The sequence below is a fragment of the Maylandia zebra genome, linkage group LG3, assembly GCF_041146795.1.
Source record: "Maylandia zebra isolate NMK-2024a linkage group LG3, Mzebra_GT3a, whole genome shotgun sequence".
Taxonomy (NCBI): Eukaryota; Metazoa; Chordata; class Actinopteri; order Cichliformes; family Cichlidae; genus Maylandia; species Maylandia zebra.
The window spans coordinates 33,799,538-33,822,988 of record NC_135169.1 but is presented as its reverse complement, the minus strand read 5'-3'; the positions used below and the strand labels follow the sequence as shown (position 1 = coordinate 33,822,988).

Genomic DNA, 23,451 nt, shown 5'->3' with positions numbered 1-23,451 from the left:
GTTGACCTTGAAGACCTCGGTGGCTGTAGCCAAATGTTAATGGATAGTTAACATGACTGCAGCTCGTCAGTGAGGTAACCAGGCAGGTCTGCTGGGATCCTTTCTAGGAAAATAAGGTTTGTTTGCTAACAGATTTTCCCCTTGTTTCAGTTTCTTCCTGCTTCAAGATTCGTTTTCATGCCATCATTCACCTCCAGTCAGACGCCTGCCACCTTGGATCATTACCCCCCTATTCACCACCACTGCTGCCCCCCTCGGAGCCTCTTCCTCACTTGCCTGCCTGCCCATCATTCAGCAGTTTCCACAGACCTCTGCCTTCATCCACTAAACCCAGCTAGTCTGGACTCCAAGTAAGGCATTGTTGCAGCCACTTTATGAACACTCTCTGTCTTGTCACATTCCCTCAGATTTCCTGCCCTAACTGCTCTCTCCTCTCCCACAGATCTGCCGCCCTCACGCTGTTATGTCCGCTCCTCTGGCCTGTCTCTCTCACCTCAGTTAAGATCTTTTTGTAGGACTCACTCATTAAGTTTAGGTTCATTTATGTTTTGTTCTTGTTGACCAAGTCAAAGCTCACAATCTGTTGTGTTAAATTAATTATCCTTTGTTTGAGTAAACTTTCACTCATTACATCCTCTGCTGTTTTCACCTGAGTCTCACACATGAGTCCTGAACCACAACAATATTAAACCTGACAATATAGAGATATTATATAATAGTTTTATAAAAGTTCTGACTAAATAGATCCAGGTGGCTTCAAAACATTAAGAAAGATAATATGATGTTATTTCTCAGTCATGAAACTCATTTACAGAAAGACACACTGTTTTGATCCTGCTCACCTTTAACTGACATCCAGCTCTGTGCTGACTCTCTTCCTGAGTACTGACACTTGTAGAAACCTTCATCAGACTTTGACACTGCAGAGATCTTCAGCTCCCCTCGGGGATCATTTTGAATAAGTTTGTCATTGTGATAGAAAAACACATTGGAAAGTATTTTTTGTGTTCTCAAACTGCAGCTCAGACTAACAGAAGCTCCCTCAGTCACAGGATGAACAGGACTCACCAGGATAGGACCGTTACCATCATCTGTGACACAATCACACACAATTGTTTCAGTCAGACCAGCTGATGCAAACCTTTGAGAAAAAGCTGTGAGTCGTGTCTCATGATCTACATGCAGACCTGGTTTTCTGAGTGATTATGAGGACTGGAAATATAGTTGGGATGTTTCCTGCAGGAGTCAAATTATTGACGGTGACATTATTGAATGGTTAAAGGTAGAAATTGTAAATGTTTCTATGTTTGTGTTATTTTGCATGACGTGTTTCCCAAATTTCTCTGAATTGAGACATTAAAGGTTCATCTAATGTGACGACAGAGATGTTGAGCTTTGTTGAGTTTTATTCTGACAGAGAAAATAAAAAATACTGTTGGCAAATTATGACAAACTGGATTATAAAAGGATGAAGAGAAATTAGACCAACAACCAAGAATATTTTGATGCTTTGTTGTCTGAAATTGTCTGAAATTCTCATTTTTGTTTGTGTTGCCACATAGAATTACTTCACATAGAGCAAAGCTGAGACAAATGTTCATGTGACGTCTAAATCATTCAGATCCAAGAAGTAAATGTATAATAACATACTCTGTACAGTGATGTTGACTGCACTGCTGAACTCTCCTGATCCAGACTCACACCAGTACACTCCAGTATCTGACTTTGATGTGTTGATGTCACATGTGGATCCAGTCATTCTCCTACAGTCAGAGAGTCGGCCGTCCTCAGAGAACTTCATCACTCTCCACTCAGTGAAGTTTCCCTCACAGGTCAGTGAGACAGAGTCAGAGGTGAAGTGTTGCACTCTGTCAGGACTCACTGTGAGAGACGCTGCTGAATGAACATCTGGAAACAACATGCAGTGAAGAGACAAAGCTCACAGATGTTAGGATTCAAAATATCACAGTGAAAATATTTGTTTGTTTGAAGCTTTTGTTTTGAAGATCAAATTTAATAGTTCAATATGATAAAGTGTTTGTTTGGTGAGACAACACTGAGTCTGACAACAAGCCCTGAATCACACAGACAGTCAAATCAATGGAAAACAAAGGAGCCGAATACTGACATGTTTAAGATGATCTAACCCACATGCTTTATCTGCTGGCAGCTCATGTAGAGCTTGGTACACGTCATGTGACATCATGAGCTTTGAGTCATCACTCTCAGCATCATCCACCTGATACAGATCACTCTGAACACACTTCAGTCATTTGCTGTAATGTTTCTGTCATAATTCTGTGATATTGTCTGTTTCACAGATTCCTTCTACAGTGAGATATTTTGCAGCAGCAGGACCAAAACTAAAAACCTTTGAAGTATATTTTAAATGAACAATAACAGCAGCTGTTATTTGTGACGTCTTCTTCTAGCGTCCATCTGTAGTCAGTGTTTCTCTTGTATTTGTCAGAGCTGTTAACCTGCCTGCTGACATCTTTGTTTCTTTATTAACTATATTTGACTTTTTTATCTGAACACCTACCTGAGCACTAAACAAAGAGTCTTAACTGTGTAAATCCTGTCTGTGCACCAAGTAAAAATAATCAGTACAAACAGAAACATGAGTTTAAATATCAAAACATTTAAAATCTCATAGATGTCTTTTGTTTTTCATGTTATCACATTAAATAAAAACTGAAAAATAAGAAAAGGAAACAAGGAAATTCAGTTTGGTTTGATCACAGAGAGAAAGGAAAACATTCAGTTCAGTTCTTCTTTTGGGAAGTTTTAATATAAACGGAGATAAATGGTTGTCATGGAGATGAGATTTTAATGGTCTAAATCCTGGTGAATAAAAATGATGAGCTAACATGAGCTCATTGAAAGGACAGAGAGAACCAAACTGACCTGCAGACCAGACAAACTTTGGTTGACTGTGATCAGTGTGATACTCTGGGTCTCCTCTTCCAGCTCTGCACACATATCCTGCTGTGTGTGTCTGTCCATGAATGATGTAGGAGTTGTTTGCAGTCCCACTGCCATCAGGTAGCAGCTCATAACTGTAGGATTTCTCTGATAGATCAGGAACAGCTTTATACCAGTAGAAGCTCCATCCTGCAGACGGATGTTCAACCTCACAGTTCAGAGTTACTGAGGCTCCAGGACTCAGCCATGATGGAGACACAGTGAGGACAGGACGGGGTTTATCTATTCAACAAAGATTTTCTCTCAGTGAACATGTAGCACAGTCTCTGAACAGTGAGCTCAGTTTATACAAAGAATAATAATCTCAGTCTATATGAACAGAAACACATTTTACAAAGTGTTCAAACAGCTTAAAGCAAACATGACTTACTGTCAGAAACTGTCAGTGTGACTGAATCACTCCACTCTGTTGTTTCATGCTGTGAACTTTTCATTCTGCCCTTACAGCGATAGTTTCCACTGTTGGATGATGAAGCAGATCTAATCCTGTATTCATTTTGATTTGGAGGTTTTATCATGCTGTTTGTTTCCCACTCATAATCCCACTCAGTGTCTCCTCCATGGATCTCACATCTGACAGTGATCGTCTCTCCTCTGTATATCTCAGACCAGTTTGGATACAGAGTCACAACAGGCCTGTTTGAGACTGTTAATGTTCAAGAAAGTACAATAAAAACGCATGAAAGACAAAAGGTTCAGTTACCATCAGATGTAGTGCTTTGTAGGAAGTTACATTTACACTCACCAGTTGTGTCAATCCTGACTGACTGACTCCACTCTGTGTAGTAAACTGGTTCTCCTCTTCCTCCTCTGCACCTGTAGCGTCCTCCCTCTGAGACACTGATTTGTTCATTTGTCAGAAGTTGATAAGATTTCTCATCTCTGTACCAGTAGTATTTCCATCCAGATGATGATGATGATGATGATGGGTTCACAGAGCAGGTCAGGGTCACACTGCCCCCTACTGGAACAGCTGTCCTATCAGCTCTCAGTTCAGCCTTTGGTTTGGCTGCAGTTCAGTTTAGAACAAGAACATAAAAGTAAAAATGACTGAATCAGAACAATTTAAAGATGGAAATATGTAAATGATCAAATATCACAAAACCATAGTTGAGATAAAACAAAGTGTGCCACACAAAATATTCTGTATTTCTGTTTTGATCAAAACAGTGAATTTGTTTTATTTACTTTTGTGTATTTTAATTTATTACATACATTTCAAATAATTAATTTGAAGCATGACTGAGTTTATTGATCAATAATGAGGAAGTAACCCAGGTCAATATGATCTGATTGTATTTTGAACATGTGAGAATTGCTCCTAAATGAGTGTGAGCAGTTATCATTTCATTGGTGTTGTTTTTTACTTTTGTTTTTGGTGTATTGGGATTTGGTGAGTCACAGTTGGTTTTCTTTGGTGTCAGTTAGCACGTTATGTCCTTGTGTTCTTTACTAAATCTGATGTTGAAGCCTCTGATAGCTAAGATGAGACCTAGTAAGTGTGTTTTATATTCTTTTGCTGTGGAAGCTGACATTTCCTGTCGCACAGATGTGTTTAGACCACACTAATACGCACAGTCAACTCTACCGCTGACATTACAGGGAGCAGTTTGGATGTGATTTCCAGCTGAGCTGTTAGGAATGCTGGAATAAGACTCCAGTGTTTGTGTTGCAAAACAGATCAGGTTTATCAGCCGAGAGCAGATCTCAGAACTGAAATCTGAGACTGTTGAACCTTGACGGTGATCCACACCTAGGAGATCTGAACCTCCACTGAAATCATCTGTTCCTGCTGGATCAACTCATATTCCAGAGATCAGGAAACTGACTCACACTTCTGAACTGTGACACGACTCCACCATAAGCTCTGTTACTGCGACACACAGAAGATTTAATCCAAGAACTGATTCCACACCAGACTGTGACTGTGAAAGGTTTCTCTGTAAATCTGTGAACACAGCTGATTTTGTGCTTTCAGTGTTGTAATTCCATTCATTGTGTTGGTGTTGTACTGGTAACTCACTGTGTTACTGATTATAACTAACCAGCCACTCTGCAGGTCTAGTGAGTAAACTGAGCCGACTTATATTGATCAAAGTTTGCAGAGCAGCTGAAAGAAAGCTGGTTAACCCTGTAGGAGCTAACACAGGTTAACTTGTAGTTCACACAGGTAAGAGTTCAAACTAACCTGAACTAGACAGAAAGAGAGATTTTTACATATTGCTGTTTAATTTTATTTAAATATTTTATTCTGGTTTTCAGATGCATAAATTAATGTAAACTGGAAACTTTTGTATTTTTATGTGTCTTCTGTTTCCGACCTACTAGTTCAAAGTTCACCCTGGTCCTGGTATGTATTATTGGTTATTGGTTGTTATTTTATTTTAATTTTGTTTTATCTTTAGTGAAGTCTTGAGTTTTCCCATGTACCATGAATGCACCGCTGCACTGCTCATGTTAACTTTCTTTCACTGCAGCTCTCTGCATGCTGTAGGTAAATTTCTCTGTATATTGCACTGTGTTTAAAGGGTAAAAGAACCCCATGAAACATAGTTTTGAGCACTGATTTTGTTTTGCAGATGCACAAAACTGCTGTGGTGGGGTGGCTGTAGCTCAGGAGGGTTGGTGGTTCGATCCCTGGCTCCCCTAGTTTGCATGCCAAATATCCTTGGGCAAGATACTTATGGCGTATGAATGCGTATGATTGATAGTTAGAAAGCACTTAAAGTATAGATAGTAATGCCTGTGTGAATGGGTGTGTTGTATAGAGCGCTTTGAGTACTCCAGGAGAGTAGAAAGAACCAGTCCATTTACCATGTGGAACTTGCAATCCTGTAACGTGTTGAGCTACAGAGTTCATGTATTGTGTGAGCAATACATTAACTCCGGTGAGTCTCTGATTGTGCAAATTAAATTTGATTCACAGTCCGGTTTCTAATTTATTAAATTTATAAAACTTTATAAAACAGCTTCTATGTGATTGTAGAAGCTGTTAACGATGTCTTCGATGTGTTAGCCCTGTAAAAAATATGCTAGTGTATCCACATGTGCTACCTTTGCAGGTGCAAGTGTTGCATTTTGAGGAGAATTTGATTTTGAGGAAAGAAAAGCTAAATTTGAGTGAACAAAATGAATTGCTGCGTGCAAAAATGTATTTCAGTGTTTGTTGTTATCCACACACACACCAATAGCAGCCCCTTTTGCTCTGTTTTTGCATTTGCGTTTGCTCGCAATGTGTTGCTTGCGCTTCTCATTTCTGCCCAGCGCGTTCAGCTCTTTCTGTTAGTGGTGGGCGGATCGATCCAAATATCGATAGTATCGATCCCAAGTCGGCATCGGTATCGGATCGATACTAGCCTGGTGAGATCGATTCTTTACTTTGAGTTCTGCTTGTTTGCTATGCTGTGCTTTCGATAAAAACGAAACAACCAGGTCACTGGACTCACCACTCCTGTGACAGCAGAGAGCACTTTGCTCCCTCTTCCCCCACTCTTATGTTTCGGTGTTGCACTGACACGTCATGTGACTTAGACACTTTGGGGGTTGTTAAGTTGTTTACATATTAATTATATTTTTTTGTTTTTGTTGTTGAGAATTTTAATTGTAATGTTTGTATTAGTTTATCAACAGTATTTGTTTTAATTTGTTTACTGGTTTGCCTGCACTTAAAATTAAAAAAAGAAAAAGATCGCCACCACGGCAGACCCGATGGCATTTTCATGCTTTGCAGCATCATTTATTCTTACAATAATCACACAGTTGCTGTAACAGTACATTCAACGGCTGCAGCTCTCCCGCTGGCAGCCGGACACATCATAGGGTTGCCAACCGTCCCTTAAAAAACGGAATCGTCCTGTATTTAGAAACAAAAGTACACGTCCCGTATTGAGCTAATAAGGGACGCACTTTGTCCCGTAATACAGTGAGAATCAAAAGTAGTCTATAAATGTTTATGGAATTAACACTTTGTTTGAAAACATAATTCCCAGCCCCTCTCCTGCTTTGTGACCAATGAGCTGACAGCACACTTATGACAATTCGAGTATGACAATTCAGATTACCGCTCATCTCATTGGTCGAGGAAAGGTCGCTTACGGAGAAAATACCGGAAGACAACAGATGACCACAACAAGAAGCATGGCCAACAGGGAAACAAACGCCGACACTGCGGTGCAAGTCTCGGACGACAGTACACCTAAAGCTGGGCAGACACTGTGCGATTTTTTCAGTCACGTTATTCAGCTCCTGCTCAAACTGCACGATTGACTCGCAGGGGTTAGAAGTTGGTAGGTCACGATGCAGGGTCTCACACTATACCGCCCGATGCTCTGATGCGACCTGAGTGCTCACACTGTGCGTCCATAACATGAAGGTTATAACAGAAAATCTGTCGCTCTCTCTGTCTTTCACTCACACAGACACACAAACCACCACCATCAACTTTGCTAAATTGCTAATGAAAAACATTGATCAGGCAGCTGTGAATGAGCAGCAGTGTAAATCCAACTATTTTCACGGTTGTTGTGGTCGTGATAATTTTGTGATGCCACATCGAAAAGGCTCGGATGAGCTTTCCAAAGTTCTACAAGTTGTGCCTCCATCGCTTGTGTCCAGATCACACGCCGCACAGCCGAGCTGCTCCGTCTTTTTCACCGACGTTTACCTGTTTGCGCGTGAGCAGTGTGAGCGGCTCACGAGCGATTGATGATCGGGAGCTGGTCGTGACGTGTTAATCACTTCTCGTTACCCCACGTATACTACACGACGCACGATGAAGGCCAAAATCGGGCCAATCACCAAATCGGTCGCACGACTCAAAAATCGTCTCAAAATGGGCCAAAAACCGTACAGTGTAAGCCCAGCATTAGAGCAGCAATGTTTGTTCGCTCAGAAAGAAAGAAGGGCTGCAAAAGCACAGGGAGGAATGGGAAAAGGAAAACACTGGGCTGGGAAAATGCACGATAACACCTATAAAGCGCACTGCACTGTGCCGGAGCACTTTTTCCATAGGCATGCTTCTAGTGGTGGTAGGGTTGCCAACTCCCTGAAAAATAAATAAGGGACACCTCGTGGCCAGGGCCAGGCAACCCAGTTCACCCTTCACAGTGTGGTGAATTTTGTAGCTCTTTTTTTTGTGTGTGAAATTATTTTTTTAACCATTTGACTTGAATTTGATTTAAGCAGATGCATATTCTTTGTGATATGATCCAAACGGGACAAAAAAAAAAAAAAAAAGGAAAAATAAAAATAATCTTAATTCTAACCAATATAGAAACCATCTAATAGATCACATTAGTCTTGATACAGCCTCTGCCATCACATTTGATCAATCCCTCTGGACTACTTTGATTGGCTTCATCACCTAGTGGGGGTGGGGGTCATGGTTTAGTTCTGCCTTCGCTATTGTGGTTGATATGGGGGTCGGGACGGCCTTAGGGCATCTAGGGATTCCCTAGGGACGTTTTCCCTGTAGGGCCTAACGCGGGGTTGTGGCCATGACCTGGTTAGGGGCTCTGGTGGCTCTTAGTTGGTGTTTTCCAAAAAAAAAGAATTTACTTTGTAAAGTTATATTTTATTTATACTCCAAAACTCACAGATTTTTCTGCTTTACATTTACTTTGAGGTTAAAATCAGCGTGAAGCTGGGAGCCAGTATGAAAAATGGGAGTGCTGGGATCCTATGTGATGTGTTTGAGCTCAAAGCCTGGCAGCTTAAATCTGTTTGGTCTGCAGTCATTCAGCTGATTGTTTGCTTAGACTGTTGCAGTAATCTAGGCAGGGGCACCGTAAGAGGAAGAAAAGTGATAAAAATTATTAACCTGTCACCACAAAATATTGTTTGCTTCACACTGTACTTTTAAATGTTTATGTTTCACAGTGTTAGTTTTGTTTTTTTCAACAAAGAAGAGGCTAGAGCAGCACCTCTGCAGGACAAAGAGACTGTAGGATGGGTCTGTTAGAAGTAAGGTCTGTTTTTCAAAAAAGAAAAGTGAGACAGGTGGAAATTAAACTCAGAGGAAGTCTGCATGAAAAGCTTTCCTACTATTAGTCAACTTACTTCACTTCTAACAGAAAACAATGTGTTTGTGTGTTTTTTAGTCAACATGCAGTTAGTTGGTGCAGTCAGACCCTTTGTACATATATATGCTAAATCACTTATCTGCTAACCTGCTGGCAAGACAAACAGATCAAACCTCTGGCTCAGGCTTAGCTGTCCCACTGCCTCTGCACCCACACTCCTGAAATTGAACCAGCCCACTGATATCTGAAGGAGGAGCTGAGTCTTTTATGTCAAATGTGTCCAGTTGAGGGAGGCCCCTTGGGAATTGTATTTTTTTTCTGCACACTATTTATTTGGTAATCAAAGAGTAATTTGAAGGGCAAACTGTGCCAAAAGTTCAGGCAAAACAATCACAAAGGCCCAGTCTTAGTCTTAGCCTGTGTTTTAGTCTGCTTCCAGGAACAAATAGAAGCAACTTTTCAGCTGACCTTAGAGTTCTGTTTGGAGTTTGTTTATTTAAAAGATCAGAGAGCTACGAGGGAGTGAATCCATTCAGAGACTTAAAAACAAACAATTAAATAATCATTATAGCCTGGCTGCTACCAAAATAAAGCATATTACACAAGAATGGATGAAATAAATGCATGAATTACTTTCTTAAAGTGAGCAGATGACATAACGAACATCATTTTTGCAAATGCACGAAACCTTTTACAACACAATTTATTTATTTCTCAAATGAGAAACTGTCATCAAAGATCACCTGCAGATTTTTTTCAAAGAGAGTTCTGAACTTTTTCAGAGGAACAAGGTTACACTTAAGAGCAAAACGAGGGTCTGAAGGTTCAAATAATACAATTTTTTTGATCGTTTACATTCAAAAAAATGAATTGCCAACCATGATTTTATGTCATCACAGCAGTCTAGCAAAACTTTTAAATAGACTGTAAAACTCATGTCATCTGTTGGAAGGGTGTTTTATAGGAGTTTGATGGGCAGCAAACATTAAAATCCCCAAGAGTTAGGATGCTGTCAAATCTTTATATGATTCCAAATAAAAGGGTGGAAATAAAATCCTTGTTTAACTTGAGGGGATAATAAACAAGCACAGGAGGAGACAGATCCACCATAAATAATTATAGTTCAGAGCTGCCATAAATATCAGCAGTGAGGTGTTGGCATATAAAAGGGTTCAAATAGATGCAAGACCTCTGCTGTGACCAGGTTCCTGCAGGAAGCTGCCTGTGACTGTTGCAGGTGGTGAGAGCTTTCAGTCAGCTGAAAGAATTAAAACCTTTTTGAGTTCCACCAGGTCTCAGCACAGAGACATATTTTAATTTGTTTTACTTTGTTTAAAAATGTATATCCAAAGAATTACTTATGTTATAACTGCCACTATTTAATAGCATAATTACAAACAGTAATTTAAGAAGTAAGAAATGTCTTCTACACTATTTTATAGATAAGAAATTCAACATTAAAAATATAAAAATATTATAACATATAACAATATAACAAAATCTTTTTCATACTTCAGATGTTTAACTTTGAGTCTTTACTGTTAATTTTTATCAAAGCCATTTTTGCTACTTTTGATAATAAACAACAAATAAACAAAAAAGCCTTCGGTGTGTTACAATATAAATTAAAAACACAGTGTGAGTGAAATATCTCCAACTTACGTTTTACATTCAGTGTGATGACATCACTCCACTCTGTCCAGGACGAGCCTCTTGTGGCCCGACAGCTGTATCCTCCACCATCAGACTCACTAACACTGCTGATTGTGTATTCATTGGATGTTGGAGGTGTGTTTAACTTGGCTGGACTCCATTCATACGTCCACTGAGCTCCTTCACCTCCCTGAATCTCACATCTGACTGTGACTGTCTCACCGCTGTATATCTGAGGCCAAGATGGCTGCAGTGTCACAGTGGGCTTAGGCAAAGCTGTTCAAACAAAAATATATCATTAGCACACTGATAATTGGACTTGAAAATCAAAAAGTTCTTTCTTTTAAATAAATAAATTAAATCAGGTAATTAACGGATCTTTATATTCAACAGTTTACTTATTTCGACATCTTTACATTTCCATATTTATACATTTATGAACATATAATCAATGAGTCATCAGTTAGCTGTTGTTTCCTAACAATGTTGTTAAACCTCCAGTGATGGATTCAAAGCTGGAGGCTGCTCTGCTCTCATAAACTGTTCATAAAATGTGAAATACAAAGTTTTTATGTGGCACCAAAGTCAAAACTGGCAAAGAAAAACTAAGAGTAAAGGTTCAGTAACCAGGAAAGGAGCACAAACTGTTTTTTAAATCACTCTAAAAATACAAAACAGCACCATGAACTCCTCTGTGTCTGTAAGTGATCTGAAGACTGAACAAAGGTGAAACGATGCACTGAGCCTAATAATTAATAATTTGACAGATTTAGTGGTTTAAGTGCTGGTGATTACTGAATATTGAGTTCCATTACAATTTGGAGAAGACCTTTTTCAACTCTCAAATTTTTTTAAACTCATCAGTTTCCTGAATAATGACTGAATCGCTTTTAGTTGTGACTAAATTCGTGTTTCTTCTCCTTCCTCTGCAGGTGTAGATGCCTCCATCAGAGACAGAGATTGCACTCTTAGAGCTAAAAGAGATGATCTCATTTTCAGATGAGGTTTTTCTGAACAGAGTAATTCACCTCACAGGTCAGTGTCACACTGCCCCCTGCTGGTGTGGTTGTGCTGTCTGCTGTCAGAATGGCCTTGACTTTAAGTTCTGTAACTTAGACAAATATGAGGCTATTATTGTGGTCCTTTTAGTGGAAGAAGGAGAAACCCACCACATCTGCCACACAGATGTTCCAGCTGGTTTTATTTCCTACTGCAACTGAGACACAAATACAAGGTGAAGAGCAGGTGAGCCTGGCTGAGTAATACGCCACCTGGTGGTTTGTTCTGAGTGTGACAGAAAGCCTGAGCCTGTGAGCCTGAGCTCAGGGTTAATGAACCCTTGATTACAGAAAACCTTCCACACTCATCTGTGGATCTGTCACAGCAGCAGTGCAGCAAAGGTCACAAGTAATAAAACAGACAACAAAGAGAGCAGGTGAGCTGAAACTTGACCACATGTCTGTATTTTAAGTGCTTCATGCAAAACTTTAAGACTTTCCAGCTGATAATATCTGTGCACACAGATGTTTCGACATATTTACAAACCTGATCACACACACAGAGATAATAAAATGCACACGAGGGTTAATATATATACACATGACTTTGCTACAGTAAAATCTCCAAACTAAGCTACTATCATAGAAACACCAAATTAGAGAAAAAGTATTTTGTGTCCATTCTTCCAGTAGAGTCCACACACTTGCAAATATGTGTCTCTGTAACAATGAGTGGAGTGCAGAGGTGTGAACTTAAATGCAGGAAGCAAAATAACTTAAATAAAGCTGAACTAGCTGAAATACTCTAAAAATGGAAACATACAAAGAATCAAAATGTTAAACTAGAAATAAAAAAACTGTCAATAGAAACAACTAAGAAATGAACACACGTGAGTGTTCACAGATGCTCTGACAAAGACTGACAAGACACAGCAGAACTATTTATATATGAAAGAAACCAAACCTTCAAATTAAAGAGGAAATATTTTTTTAAAAAGCTAAACAAAGATGAGGAAGAAGCACTCAGACTAAAATGATGAAAGACCATGACAGTCATAATAAATCTATATCAATGGCACTTTGTCGAGTTTGTTTTACTTGTTACTCTTCTGTATGTGAAGTCTTATTCATTTATGACTTGAACAACTTTTTTTCAAGAGGACACTGAGGCAGACAGCACACCATGACACTATAAATAACTGAGAGTAAAAATTCATAATAAGACTGATTAAAGTCTTCAGGCAGGACTTTAACTGGCTGATCTGTGGTTGAGTCTGTTTTCAGATTAGAGTTACCTGCATTTACCCTAAACTCATCACGCTGTGCTGTAATCAGTGTTGGTCAAGTTACTTGAAAAAAGTAATCAGTAACTAATTACTGATTACTCCCCCCAAAAAGTAATCCCGTTACTTTACTGATTACTTATTTTCAAAAGTAATTAATTACTTAGTTACTTAGTTACTTAGTTACTTTTTAAAAACACGATTTACAACCTGAAGAGGTGATAAAGTGATAGATCTTTCAGCCCAATTCTACTTTTTCTACATAATCCATCATACAAAATGTAATCAAATGGAAAAGTCTCTTTTTAAAACTTGTTTTATCAGTTTTAATCTTTTAACTTTATGCATCAAGCAAAACATTTAATTATATGCAACATTCTCTGACTTGAATAAATTAGTTTAACATTTAAACCTATTTTCTACACATTCCAGCACATAAAATAAAATAATTTTTGTGTTTTCACTCACTCTTTCAAACAGATGCAAGTAAAACACAGCAGAAAATAAATAAAGTCAAAGACTCAGCGGTCCTTTTGCTCTATTTTCACCTGTAAAGCAGGAGCAGGGTAGGCGGAGGGTTACCCTGGTGCAGGTGTGCTGCGGTCAGTTGAAGAATCCGCGCAAGTGTCTCTGTGAGTTTCCCATCACGTCGTAGCTACTCGGTGCTTGCTCGGAAGTTTAGGGGTTTTTTTCGCTGTAAAAAGAAGTTTTCTTCCCACGCACGATGGACGCTAATGTTTTTGTCACTTTTTATGGAATCAAACTCAAAGTAAGGTCAGTACTTCCACACTTTAAACGCTGCACGCTCATACTCTCTCCCGCACTCGATATATTATCCATTGTTGATCTGCACACAGCTGCTGTCACCAACGTCGCACTTGTTTACGTCACTGTCATGAGACATTCTCGCAAAAAAAATCACGGTTTTAGTAACGCAGTAACGCAGCGTTCCTACGGGAAAGTAACGGTAATCTAATTACCGATTTTGCAATAGTAATCCCTTACTTTACTCGTTACTTGAAAAAAGTAATCAGATTACAGTAACGCGTTACAAGTAACGCGTTACTGCCCATCTCTGGCTGTAATACATTAGATTGATCCTCCAGTTCATCAGCATCTTGTGAATCATAACTGTGATGTGTGAGGATGGACAGATAAATACTCATGAAAAGGAAATCAGTCAGTTTCACGGCAACAAACTCTAGTAAATATAAAGTTTGTGTATCGGCTGAGTGAAACATCTGCTCACATGGTTGCACTCTTGATATGATCTTTTAATATTTTAACCAATAAATGCAGTGGAGTGTGAGCTGTATCATATACAATATTTTGTCCCTCAGGTTATTCCTGAAATATAGTTTGTTTCAACTTTGTTATATGACGGGTCACATTTATTCATCCGCTTCTTCCTGGTCTGCTCATGTCAAAGTCCGCCATCTAGTGGTTAAATGGAGGAAGTGCGGAGTAATAATGGCCAGAGCTCCCTGTCTGTGATAGTTCTGCATCTGCTGCTCTTGAGATGGGATAAAGTATAAGTTTGGGCAGATGATGGATTGTTTCTACATATTAGTGCTCTGTCCTTCTTGTGGGTCTGTGAAGTTTGTTACATTACTACTGTAAGCTAACTTTTAGTGCGTTGTTTTACCTGTTAGCATAAAACATGTCAGCATGTGGTATTTGTATTTACGTCACTTGACAGGCTTTGTCCATTTATTGTTAATGTTATGATCTTGCATTGGTCATGTGACATGTGTGCATCTACACTGAGATTAAATGTACCTGCTCTGTTTTGTTGTTACAGTTTTACAGACTGAAAGTGGTACAAATGGTACATCAGTAAAAGCTCTGAAGAACGCCACAGTCTCCACATGGAGCGCTTACTGAAGCCATTTATGTTTAACTGCACAGGCTGAATAGAAGCATTGAGCCTGTGCAGAAGATAACATGTAAACACAGGGAGGATATTATTGAGCACATTATAGGAGATAACAGCTACATATATGAACAGGAAGAAAATAATCATTTCTTACCTTCAGCATTTCCACAGATGACAGTACTGAGCACTAAAATAATGAATAAAACCTCATCAGACATTATACAATCAAACTGTTGTAACACAGTGTGCAACTATAAGTGATGCAAAAAGCAGCAGTGTATCAAACATTTAAACACTATAAGAATCACAAGTCTGCTTTGTTCCAGCTCTCAGGTAAACAGGTTAAAGCAGTGACTCACTGTAATTCTCACAGCTCAGAAACATTTTCATTAATCGCTGCCGTTCAAACAATGTCAGACGTGTACTTACAGAAAAAGCCCATCATGCAGAGCAAAGAGTGCCCCATCGTCACATCCAGCCTGCTGCACTCTGATCCTCAGATAATCAAACAGTTTTAGTTTGCAGATAAAGAGAAGTTGTGTTTAATATAGATACAACAAGAGTTTTTCTACAGGCTCTTATTCTGATTGGTCTCTCTGTGCTTCCTGTCCTTTCACACAAAACTTAAACAGCTCCTGTAGCTTTGACCGCAGCAGTTGGTTGACATGTTTATATTTCCTGTCCACTGCAAACATAGAAGCTTGTTTCTTTTGTTGTGTTGTTTCCTTTTTCTATAATATAAAAAGTTGTTGTGTTGCTTCATGTAAGTATACATGTTTTGCCCTTTTGGGGTATTTTTTGGCTGCAATATCCACTAATATTTGTCTCCTGGCAGGTCTCTGCAGACTGGGAGTCACTGAGAGTGAATATACCAAAACAGCTTTTCTACTTTGGTGCCTGTATTTTCACTAAAGCCTTTTTAAATCATTTTTCTCCTTTTGATTGTTTAACTGCTGAATTAAAATTAAATTCTTACTTTAGGCTGCATTAAAATGTTTTTATTTTATTTGACTCTTAGCTGAAACATCATCATGCAGTAATATAGTGAAAAGGCTCCTTTGACCTCAGACCTGTGAAAGTTTCCACCTTGTGTTTAAATTCTGGTTTTAAGTTTGGTGGAGACCCAAACACAGGAAATGACTCAGTGTGTGGCTGAAGTGAGATTAAAGACTTTTATGTTTCACCAACTAAAGAACAATTAAATTCATAGATAAATTCAAAGTTATATTTATTATCTGTTGTCATTTCAAAGTAAAGCAGGAACTCATTTATTCTGCAGACTGTTCTTTGTCTTGCTTTGACATGTATGTGCAGATGCACACTGACCTCAGCCTCTGACTACATGTAAACACAATAAAATAAAACAAACTGATGTGAAATAATGATTGAAACACTGTAATAATGATGTTTGTGTTGAACACCACATGTTACCAACCAAGATCATGTGATTGTGTCCAGAGTCAGTTCAAAAAGCAGACCCACATGCTAAATGGTTCTTATACAGCACTTATTTTACTCTTCTGAGCGCTTCACACAACTTGTAAATGGCCTGTATTTATATAGCACTTTACTAGTCCCTAAGGACCCCAAAGCGCTTTACATATCCAGTCATCCACCCATTCACACACATTCACACACTGGTGATGGCAAGCTACATTGTAGCCACAGCCACCCTGGGGCGCACTGACAGAGGCGAGGCTGCCGGACACTGGCGCCACCGGGCCCTCTGACCACCACCAGTAGGCAACGGGTGAAGTGTCTTGCCCAAGGACACAACGACCGAGACTGTCCAAGCCGAGGAACAAACCAGCAACCTTCCGATTACAAGGCGAACTCCCAACTTGTGCATTCACCCATTCACACTAGCACATTTTTCTTAGTGCTTTGTGACAAACATTCACACACATATTCATACTCCGATGGATGCCTCGGAGAGCAATTTGGGGTTAGTATCTTACCCAAGGATATTTGATAAGCAGACTAGGGGAAGCCAGGAATTGAACCAGCAACCCTCCGATCAGTAGATGTTCAGCCCTACCGCCTGAGCTACAGCCACCCATGCAAAGCAGGACTCAGAGTACCAAACAAAGGTGACCTTTATTATGAAGCTGATAGTTTCAGGCCTCGATGGTAACAAACGAAGAAAACTGAGTTACAGATAACTGATCACAGGAACACAGAGACGTACCTGTGGGTCATCACAAAATCTCTATTGAGATCACAAAAGTGTCAACTTACACTTTGCAGTCAACATAAATAAATAACTGAGACTTAAACACTGTGTGATTCCACAAATGTTAATCTGTCCAAATGATTCAGTGATGTGTAGACTAATAGATCAGAAGATACTGTGGTGTATTACCTACAACATGACTGTAGACGGATCTTATCATAATTATTCCTGAAAGACTTTTACCTTTATTTTTATTCATGTTGCCATAGTAACTTTAACCTCCGAAGACCTGAACTCTTTCATAGCATTTTTATTTCTCTTTGCTATTTGGGCTGATTGGGACCTGATGAATGTAAAAACAAAGAATTACTTTTTACTTGATTTTGCTGTACAAGGGCCTGATATCCACATATGGGGACATTCGTTTGAAAATTTGATAGAACGGTGGCAGAATAATGTCCTCGTGAGTGGATATCAGGTCCTTGTAGAGCAAAATTTAGTACTGTGGTCTAGACAAGACAAAATGTGATGTCCACATATGTGGACGCCACAGGTTAAATCTTGAAAGCATGCTGAGAAAATGCACAAAGCATTGCAACAAACCACTATTGAACAGTTCACTTATAACTGGACCAAGCTTCCACTTCCTCTTTACACTTACTGAGGTTTGATAACAAGAATAAGACGACACCACATTCACACCAGAGTTTTTGAAGTGTTTTAGAGCAGTGGGTTGATGTGGACGGTTGTTTCTCCTTGTATATTATGTGCATGTGATCACAGCTCTGGGCCCTGTCCTCCGTCTTCCCTCTGCTCTCTTTCAGGTGCTGTTTGTTTTCTGTGTCATTTCCTCTTTTTTCTTTTTTCTTTTAAATCTCTTTCCTTCTTCTAATTTCTTCCTCCCCACCTGTCAGCTCTGGCACTGTTACAGTAAAGATGTGTAATCTTTTTTTATTTTACTTTAATACCTGTAAATAGTTAATGGAGCAGTTAAAGCACAGTTTCTATAGCAAATGTTCTTCCTCATTTTAACTCTGCAGGCTGATGAAGGAAACAACAAAAGATCATTGAGGTTTGTTTCAGTGCAGAGATGGTGCAGATAAGACTGCAGCTCCGTGTGAACTTGCAGTTATACAAATAACAATGTTTACACAATCCTTCCTGTCACAGTCTGATCTACAGGTCAGAGTCTAAACACTTTCTGCATATGTTCATGGTCTCAGTCATTAAAGTTTCACATCTTACTGACATGTTAATATTATAAAGTATTTTCCTCATCGGGGTATGAAGAGGACAATAAAGTGCAGTGTGCTTTAGGACCTTATGTTTGCTGGATACTGATGGCTTAAAATAAGACACTGCTACACACAAAACTATTGTCTCAAACTACAGGCTGCATTTCCTCTTTTGCATGTGGTCGAGACGAAAATGAGGCCGTTCAGTAGATTAAAAATAAACCTGTGGCAGAACAGACAGTAACCACCAACAACCCTTCACACACATATCGGCACTGTAGCTATTCTGCATTGTCATTTTTGCGGTTTGATCTTAATGCCTTTAAATTTCATACACAAACAGATGTCATGGTCCTCCAGTCCTCTCTGACTTCCTGTCAGTGCTGTTGTTGTTCCTCTCTCTCTCTCCTGCTGTCCTCTCCACCTGGGTGGTGCACCATTCCAGGTTCCTGCCTTTAGCCAAAGCAACTGCTGCTCATCATCCTCATCCGATGCTTAAGGTGGTGGCTGAGCTGTAGGCTTTGCTGGATTGTTGTACTTAGTTTAGTTACTGTAACCAAGACACAGAATAACTCCAGCTTTTTCATTGTAGCTGAAGTACGGGACAAACTGTTCCTTTTAACCTCAATACGAAACGCGTAATATTTTCTCTGAATACGAGATGATTCAGTTTTTTAGGGGACAGTTGGCAACTCTACTAATTAACCTTATGAACAAAATAAAGTCCAACATCAGTAACATCATAGCACCACCCAGCTGTATAGAAACTCCATCATGCTAGCTAGTACCCAGTACGAAAAGGTCAGCATAACGAAAATAAACTCCACCTAAACTTGGTTTATATCTGACCCAGATAGACTGCAGGTCATAACTTCTTACCTGAAGTTCAGTTCACCGCCTCGGGTCTCTGCTCCTCCTGCCTCACCTGCTGGCCTCCACCACTTGCTAATGGTACTCAGTCTGTGGAGGCTCCATGATAGCCACCACACGAAGTAACGAGCCTATCTAAATCCCAGTAACGATTGACACGTTCCTGATTTTGGCATAATAACTAGTTACCGTGCTCGTTACCACAATAATAACGTAGTTACTGTAACGCGTTAGTCAACACTGGTGAGAGCTTTGTGATGTTTACTGTGTTTGGAGTCTCAAGTTAGTTTGTTGTCTTGTGTAGTTAGTGTGTAGTGTAGTCGTTGTTTTGTTTTGTGTGTCAGTTCTACTAGTGAATGTCACAGTTGCTGTCTTAAAGCCACCAAAGGCAGACTGCAGTGTAAATGCTGAGTGACACACCTGCTGTCAGACCTGCAGGATTTATCCCTGTGCTGTTCTCATCTGTGTTATAGTGACACAAACAATTTTTTGGAGTTGCATAAATAATTTGTGTGCCTTTTTATTTGATGCAGAACACCTGATTGTTCTGTAAACAGTTTTAAATGGTTATATAAAAAACGTCTGAGCCTTGGCTGCATTTTTAGGTAAATAGTACCATATAACTTTGTTGTTTGCAAAACTTGTGCATATTTTTTTTAAAAATGTACAATTTGTATTTGCATTTCAAGTTATGAAAATGATTCGTTAAACATGCTTTTGGTTTTTACAGTCAAAAATATCACTTTGTCTGAATTTAGATAAATTGGGCTGATACATTATATCAAAATGGGTAAATAACAGATTGGCAAGATAAACAGTTTTTAAAGGTGAAATATAGAGGCCGAATCAAAAGTAGTCAAAAACGGCCAGTTATACCCTGGACCCCAGAGGGTTAAAGGCTAAAAGCAAAGTTGTCACCAAGTACTGTTTATATTTGTGTGTATTGCTGCAGCTTCTTTGAGTATTAGCTTGGTGCCTTTGGGTGAAATAATGGTAATATGACTGATCCATATGCTCACAAAGAATAGCCACTTGTTTCTGTGCTACCAAAGTTCCCCGGCTTTCATTCAAAATGTGTTTATCGTCAGCACCGACACATTAAACTACTTAAACATTATAAATGTCTTTAAGCTCACACTGAGGCCTGTGGGGCACAATCAGCCACTGAGACAGTTCACACATTTATGTGTGTTTGTATATGAATATTTCATACTTTAAGGGTGCCTGTTTATTTAAGGGAGATGAACAAAGTACATTGGAATTGTACATAATAATATCATAGATGATAAATTAAATAGATTTTAAGTAGATGCTTGTGCATTCTTAAAGTCTCATATGTTGAATTGAACCATGTGATCTGTTCAAAGCCTCCCAGTCAGTGCTGTTCTCCATGCCTGTCTGACTGTACATGATGTCATTAGCACAAACACTTTAAAGGTGATCATTTAGGACTTCAGCAATAATACAGACAGCAATGTAGTTAGCAATAAAACAGTTTTATTGGGAATTAACTTAAAAAACAAACATCAGTCTCCTATTTTCTATCACACAGGAAAGAAGCATCAATATCTGATAATTTATTTATTTGGGGGGGGGGAGGGGTCAACAGGAGAAGAATATCTCTAACAAGTTGATTTGTTCTCATCTTAATTTTTAAGTGAAAAGTGCATTTTGAGTTTATACACCATGTATATAAGGCGACCGTCCTTTTGCAGTATTTTTGTGTGCTGCGTTTTTCTGTCTTAACAAAAGGGGAACAAATGTGTCTAAGTTCACCCAGGATGATTTGTTTTCATTTTCACATGGTCTTACTGAGGTAATGCGAAAAGACTATGTGCACCTTAGCATATGCTACTTCCGGTGGCACCCAAAATGCACACAGATGGAAGCAAAAGGTGAACTTAAATACAGCTTTAATGCTGGACGACAAAACAGAAAACTGGCTGAAGTAAAATACAAAATAAACTTACGCAGGCAGACAGAACACACAACATGAATGAGGGTAGATCGCAACACTTTTGCACTTTTGCAAATATGTAATGTCCTGATAAATCGAGCAGATATTTGAAGTTTACACAGCTACATTCTCGACTGAAAATATCTTAAGCATTTATTTTGTGACCAAGAAAGAGTAATATTAAAACAAAGTAGCTGCCGCCATTGTTGGAAACTAGAATTGGCCGCACTATGAATTCTGGGTTAGATCGGGCCACAAAGAATACACCCGACCCATCTTTTCAATCTAAGGAAAAGGACACATTTGGAGGAGTCTTCGAGGTTGGACAGTCTTCGTTGCGTTGCTGTAACGTTATCGACCTACAAATCCAGCCTGCAAAGGATGCAGCCCCTGAATTTGGACACATCAACGATACTGGAGACGGCTTCTTCTTGTTTTTGTGTTGAACACTAGTTGACCTGATCGTGACTAGTCAACGAATCGTAGCAACACCAGTTGTTATTATTGGATGACTCTACACAGGTTTAGCTGAGAGGTCGGTGACAGAAAGTGATTATAGGGTTGTAGCTTACACCGTCCCGATCATTGTGTTCTTATTTCTTAGAGCAAAAGAAGTGTCAGTCTGGACAAATGAACAGAAAAACTAAACAGAGGCAGATTCTGTTGGCATTGATATTTTTTATATTGTCATTTGTGCTAAAATATATAAATATATAATCATTGCCTTTATGTGTCCTAATATGGCTATAATTATGAAGAAGCCAGACAGTCAGAGGATTTATTTTCAACCTTCTACTATTTCCTTTATCTGTGTCTGTGCTGACAAAATGTGCTTTCTTTATTTAGAGTGCAGCTTAGTCCAGAGATGAGCTATGTTATACATTAGGAAAGCACCATGTTCTGTTTCTTCTAAAGTGCAAGACTTCACACCTTTAAATGTTTGTTTGAGACATGACTTATTACAAGTTCCTGTTTTTATAGTTTAGCAAAGTGCTTGTTTCTGCTTTTCTGCATACCTCATACACACGGTTTAAGGTCATTGAAAGGTCACGTGTCTATGTATGGTATAGCTGGAAACACACACACGCACATGCAGTCTGAGCAGAAGAAAAGCTGCTCTGGAAACATGAGCAACAGTTTGACAGGTGACCAGAAAGATGGTGAAGCTCAGCAAACACGAAGCAATTTGATACCAGAACAAAAGAGAAATGTCTCCCAAGAACAGCAACGACTTCACAGTTTAAAGAAGAGCGATGATTCATAACCATCAAAGAGCAACTCAGAGGATAAACAGAAGAAAAGTGATTTGATTGGAGAGGAGAGTGATTCTCAGAGACGGTCACTGAACAGGAGACGTGACGACTTTCAGGACGCCTCACTGACATTCATTGATGCAGATGATGATTTGGACTGTGACTAACCCGAAGATAACAGTTATATTTGTTACCATTTATGATATTTTGACTCTAAATGATGTATTTTTTTATTATCGTAAAGCATTTCTAAAACCAGTAACACTGAGATTTTATCCACTTCTGTCTGTAGTTTTGTGTCATGGTCACAAGTCTGTGAAAACAAAGTGAGTGTAATCTCTAAGAGTTCAAACTTAAGTGCAAATTAAAATATTTTGATGAAAATAAAACCATCAGAAATGTTTACATGAACCAAATCACAAAAACTGGAAGATGGAGGATGTAAAACATGTAAAACAATCAGGTACTGAGCAGAATTAATATGTGGAAATGTCACATCAGGTGTTCAGCATTAAAGGGGACATGAAACACTACATGTATAAATGCTGATGTACATCATGGAGCCCAGCTCTCAAAAACTGACACAGATGTAACTCTGACTGTGAAGCTTAATTTAAGAAATAAGTGCTTAGAGTTATAAAAAGATGTTCAGCGCCATCTTCTGTCAGTACAGAGCATCACATCACCAGGTCGGTTTGTTTCAGTCAAAAGACTCACATCAGTTTATAATGGATTGGATTTATATAGCGCTTTTCAAGGCACCCAAAGCGCTTTACAATGCCACTATTCATTCACTCTCACATTCATACACTGGTGGAGGCAAGCTACAGTTGTAGCCACAGCTGCCCTGGGGCAGACTGACAGAAGCGAGGCTGCCATATCGCGCCATCGGCCCCTCTGGCCAAGACCAGTAGGCAAGTAGGGTAAAGTGTCTTGCCCAGGGACACAACGACCAGGACAGAGAGCCCTGGGATCGAACCGGCGACCTTCCGGTTACAGATGCGATTCCCAACCTCCTGAGCCACGGTCGTTTATGTTAAGTAACTAATAGCAGAACCAATAACTCAGTGAAAATAAGGACACTTAAACTAAACATCAGTTTAATGGGGTCACTGTTGTGCTGCTGTCAGCTGCAACAATGAGTTTTA

General features: G+C 39.2%; 2 protein-coding genes across 2 annotated transcripts; both read right to left on the bottom strand.

Moving 5' to 3' along the window:
- Positions 1–656: 656 nt before the first annotated feature.
- Positions 657–1,986, bottom strand: LOC143416728 (low affinity immunoglobulin gamma Fc region receptor II-like). The gene is made up of 3 exons (XM_076882219.1): positions 1,649–1,986; positions 843–1,080; positions 657–691 (listed from the first exon to the last, which is right to left on the bottom strand). Exons 1-3 carry the CDS (start codon positions 1,919–1,921, stop codon positions 657–659), a joined length of 546 nt encoding a protein of 181 aa, XP_076738334.1. The 5' UTR covers positions 1,922–1,986.
- Positions 1,987–10,196: 8,210 nt separating this feature from the next.
- LOC143412354 (putative high affinity immunoglobulin gamma Fc receptor IB) lies at positions 10,197–15,371 on the bottom strand. Its single transcript, XM_076881739.1, has 4 exons — positions 15,245–15,371; positions 14,970–15,002; positions 10,668–10,934; positions 10,197–10,263 (listed from the first exon to the last, which is right to left on the bottom strand). The coding sequence occupies exons 1-4, from the start codon at positions 15,279–15,281 to the stop codon at positions 10,256–10,258; spliced, it is 345 nt and encodes a 114-aa protein (XP_076737854.1). The 5' UTR covers positions 15,282–15,371; the 3' UTR covers positions 10,197–10,255.
- Between the last annotated feature and the right edge of the window lie 8,080 nt (positions 15,372–23,451).

Coding starts and splice junctions, on each gene's coding strand:
- LOC143416728 (XM_076882219.1), bottom strand. CDS start 1,921: ATGTTGTTTCCAGATGTTCATTCAGCAGCGTCTCTCACAGTGAGTCCT. Junction 1,081..1,648: donor TCAACATCACTGTACAGAGT/ATGTTATTATAC, acceptor GATGATGGTAAC/GGTCCTATCCTGGTGAGTCC. Junction 692..842: donor GAGCTGGATGTCAGTTAAAG/GTGAGCAGGATC, acceptor CTATATTGTCAG/GTTTAATATTGTTGTGGTTC.
- LOC143412354 (XM_076881739.1), bottom strand. CDS start 15,281: ATGGGGCACTCTTTGCTCTGCATGATGGGCTTTTTCT. Junction 15,003..15,244: donor CTGCATGATGGGCTTTTTCT/GTAAGTACACGT, acceptor TCATTATTTTAG/TGCTCAGTACTGTCATCTGT. Junction 10,935..14,969: donor CATCTGTGGAAATGCTGAAG/GTAAGAAATGAT, acceptor TTGTTTGAACAG/CTTTGCCTAAGCCCACTGTG.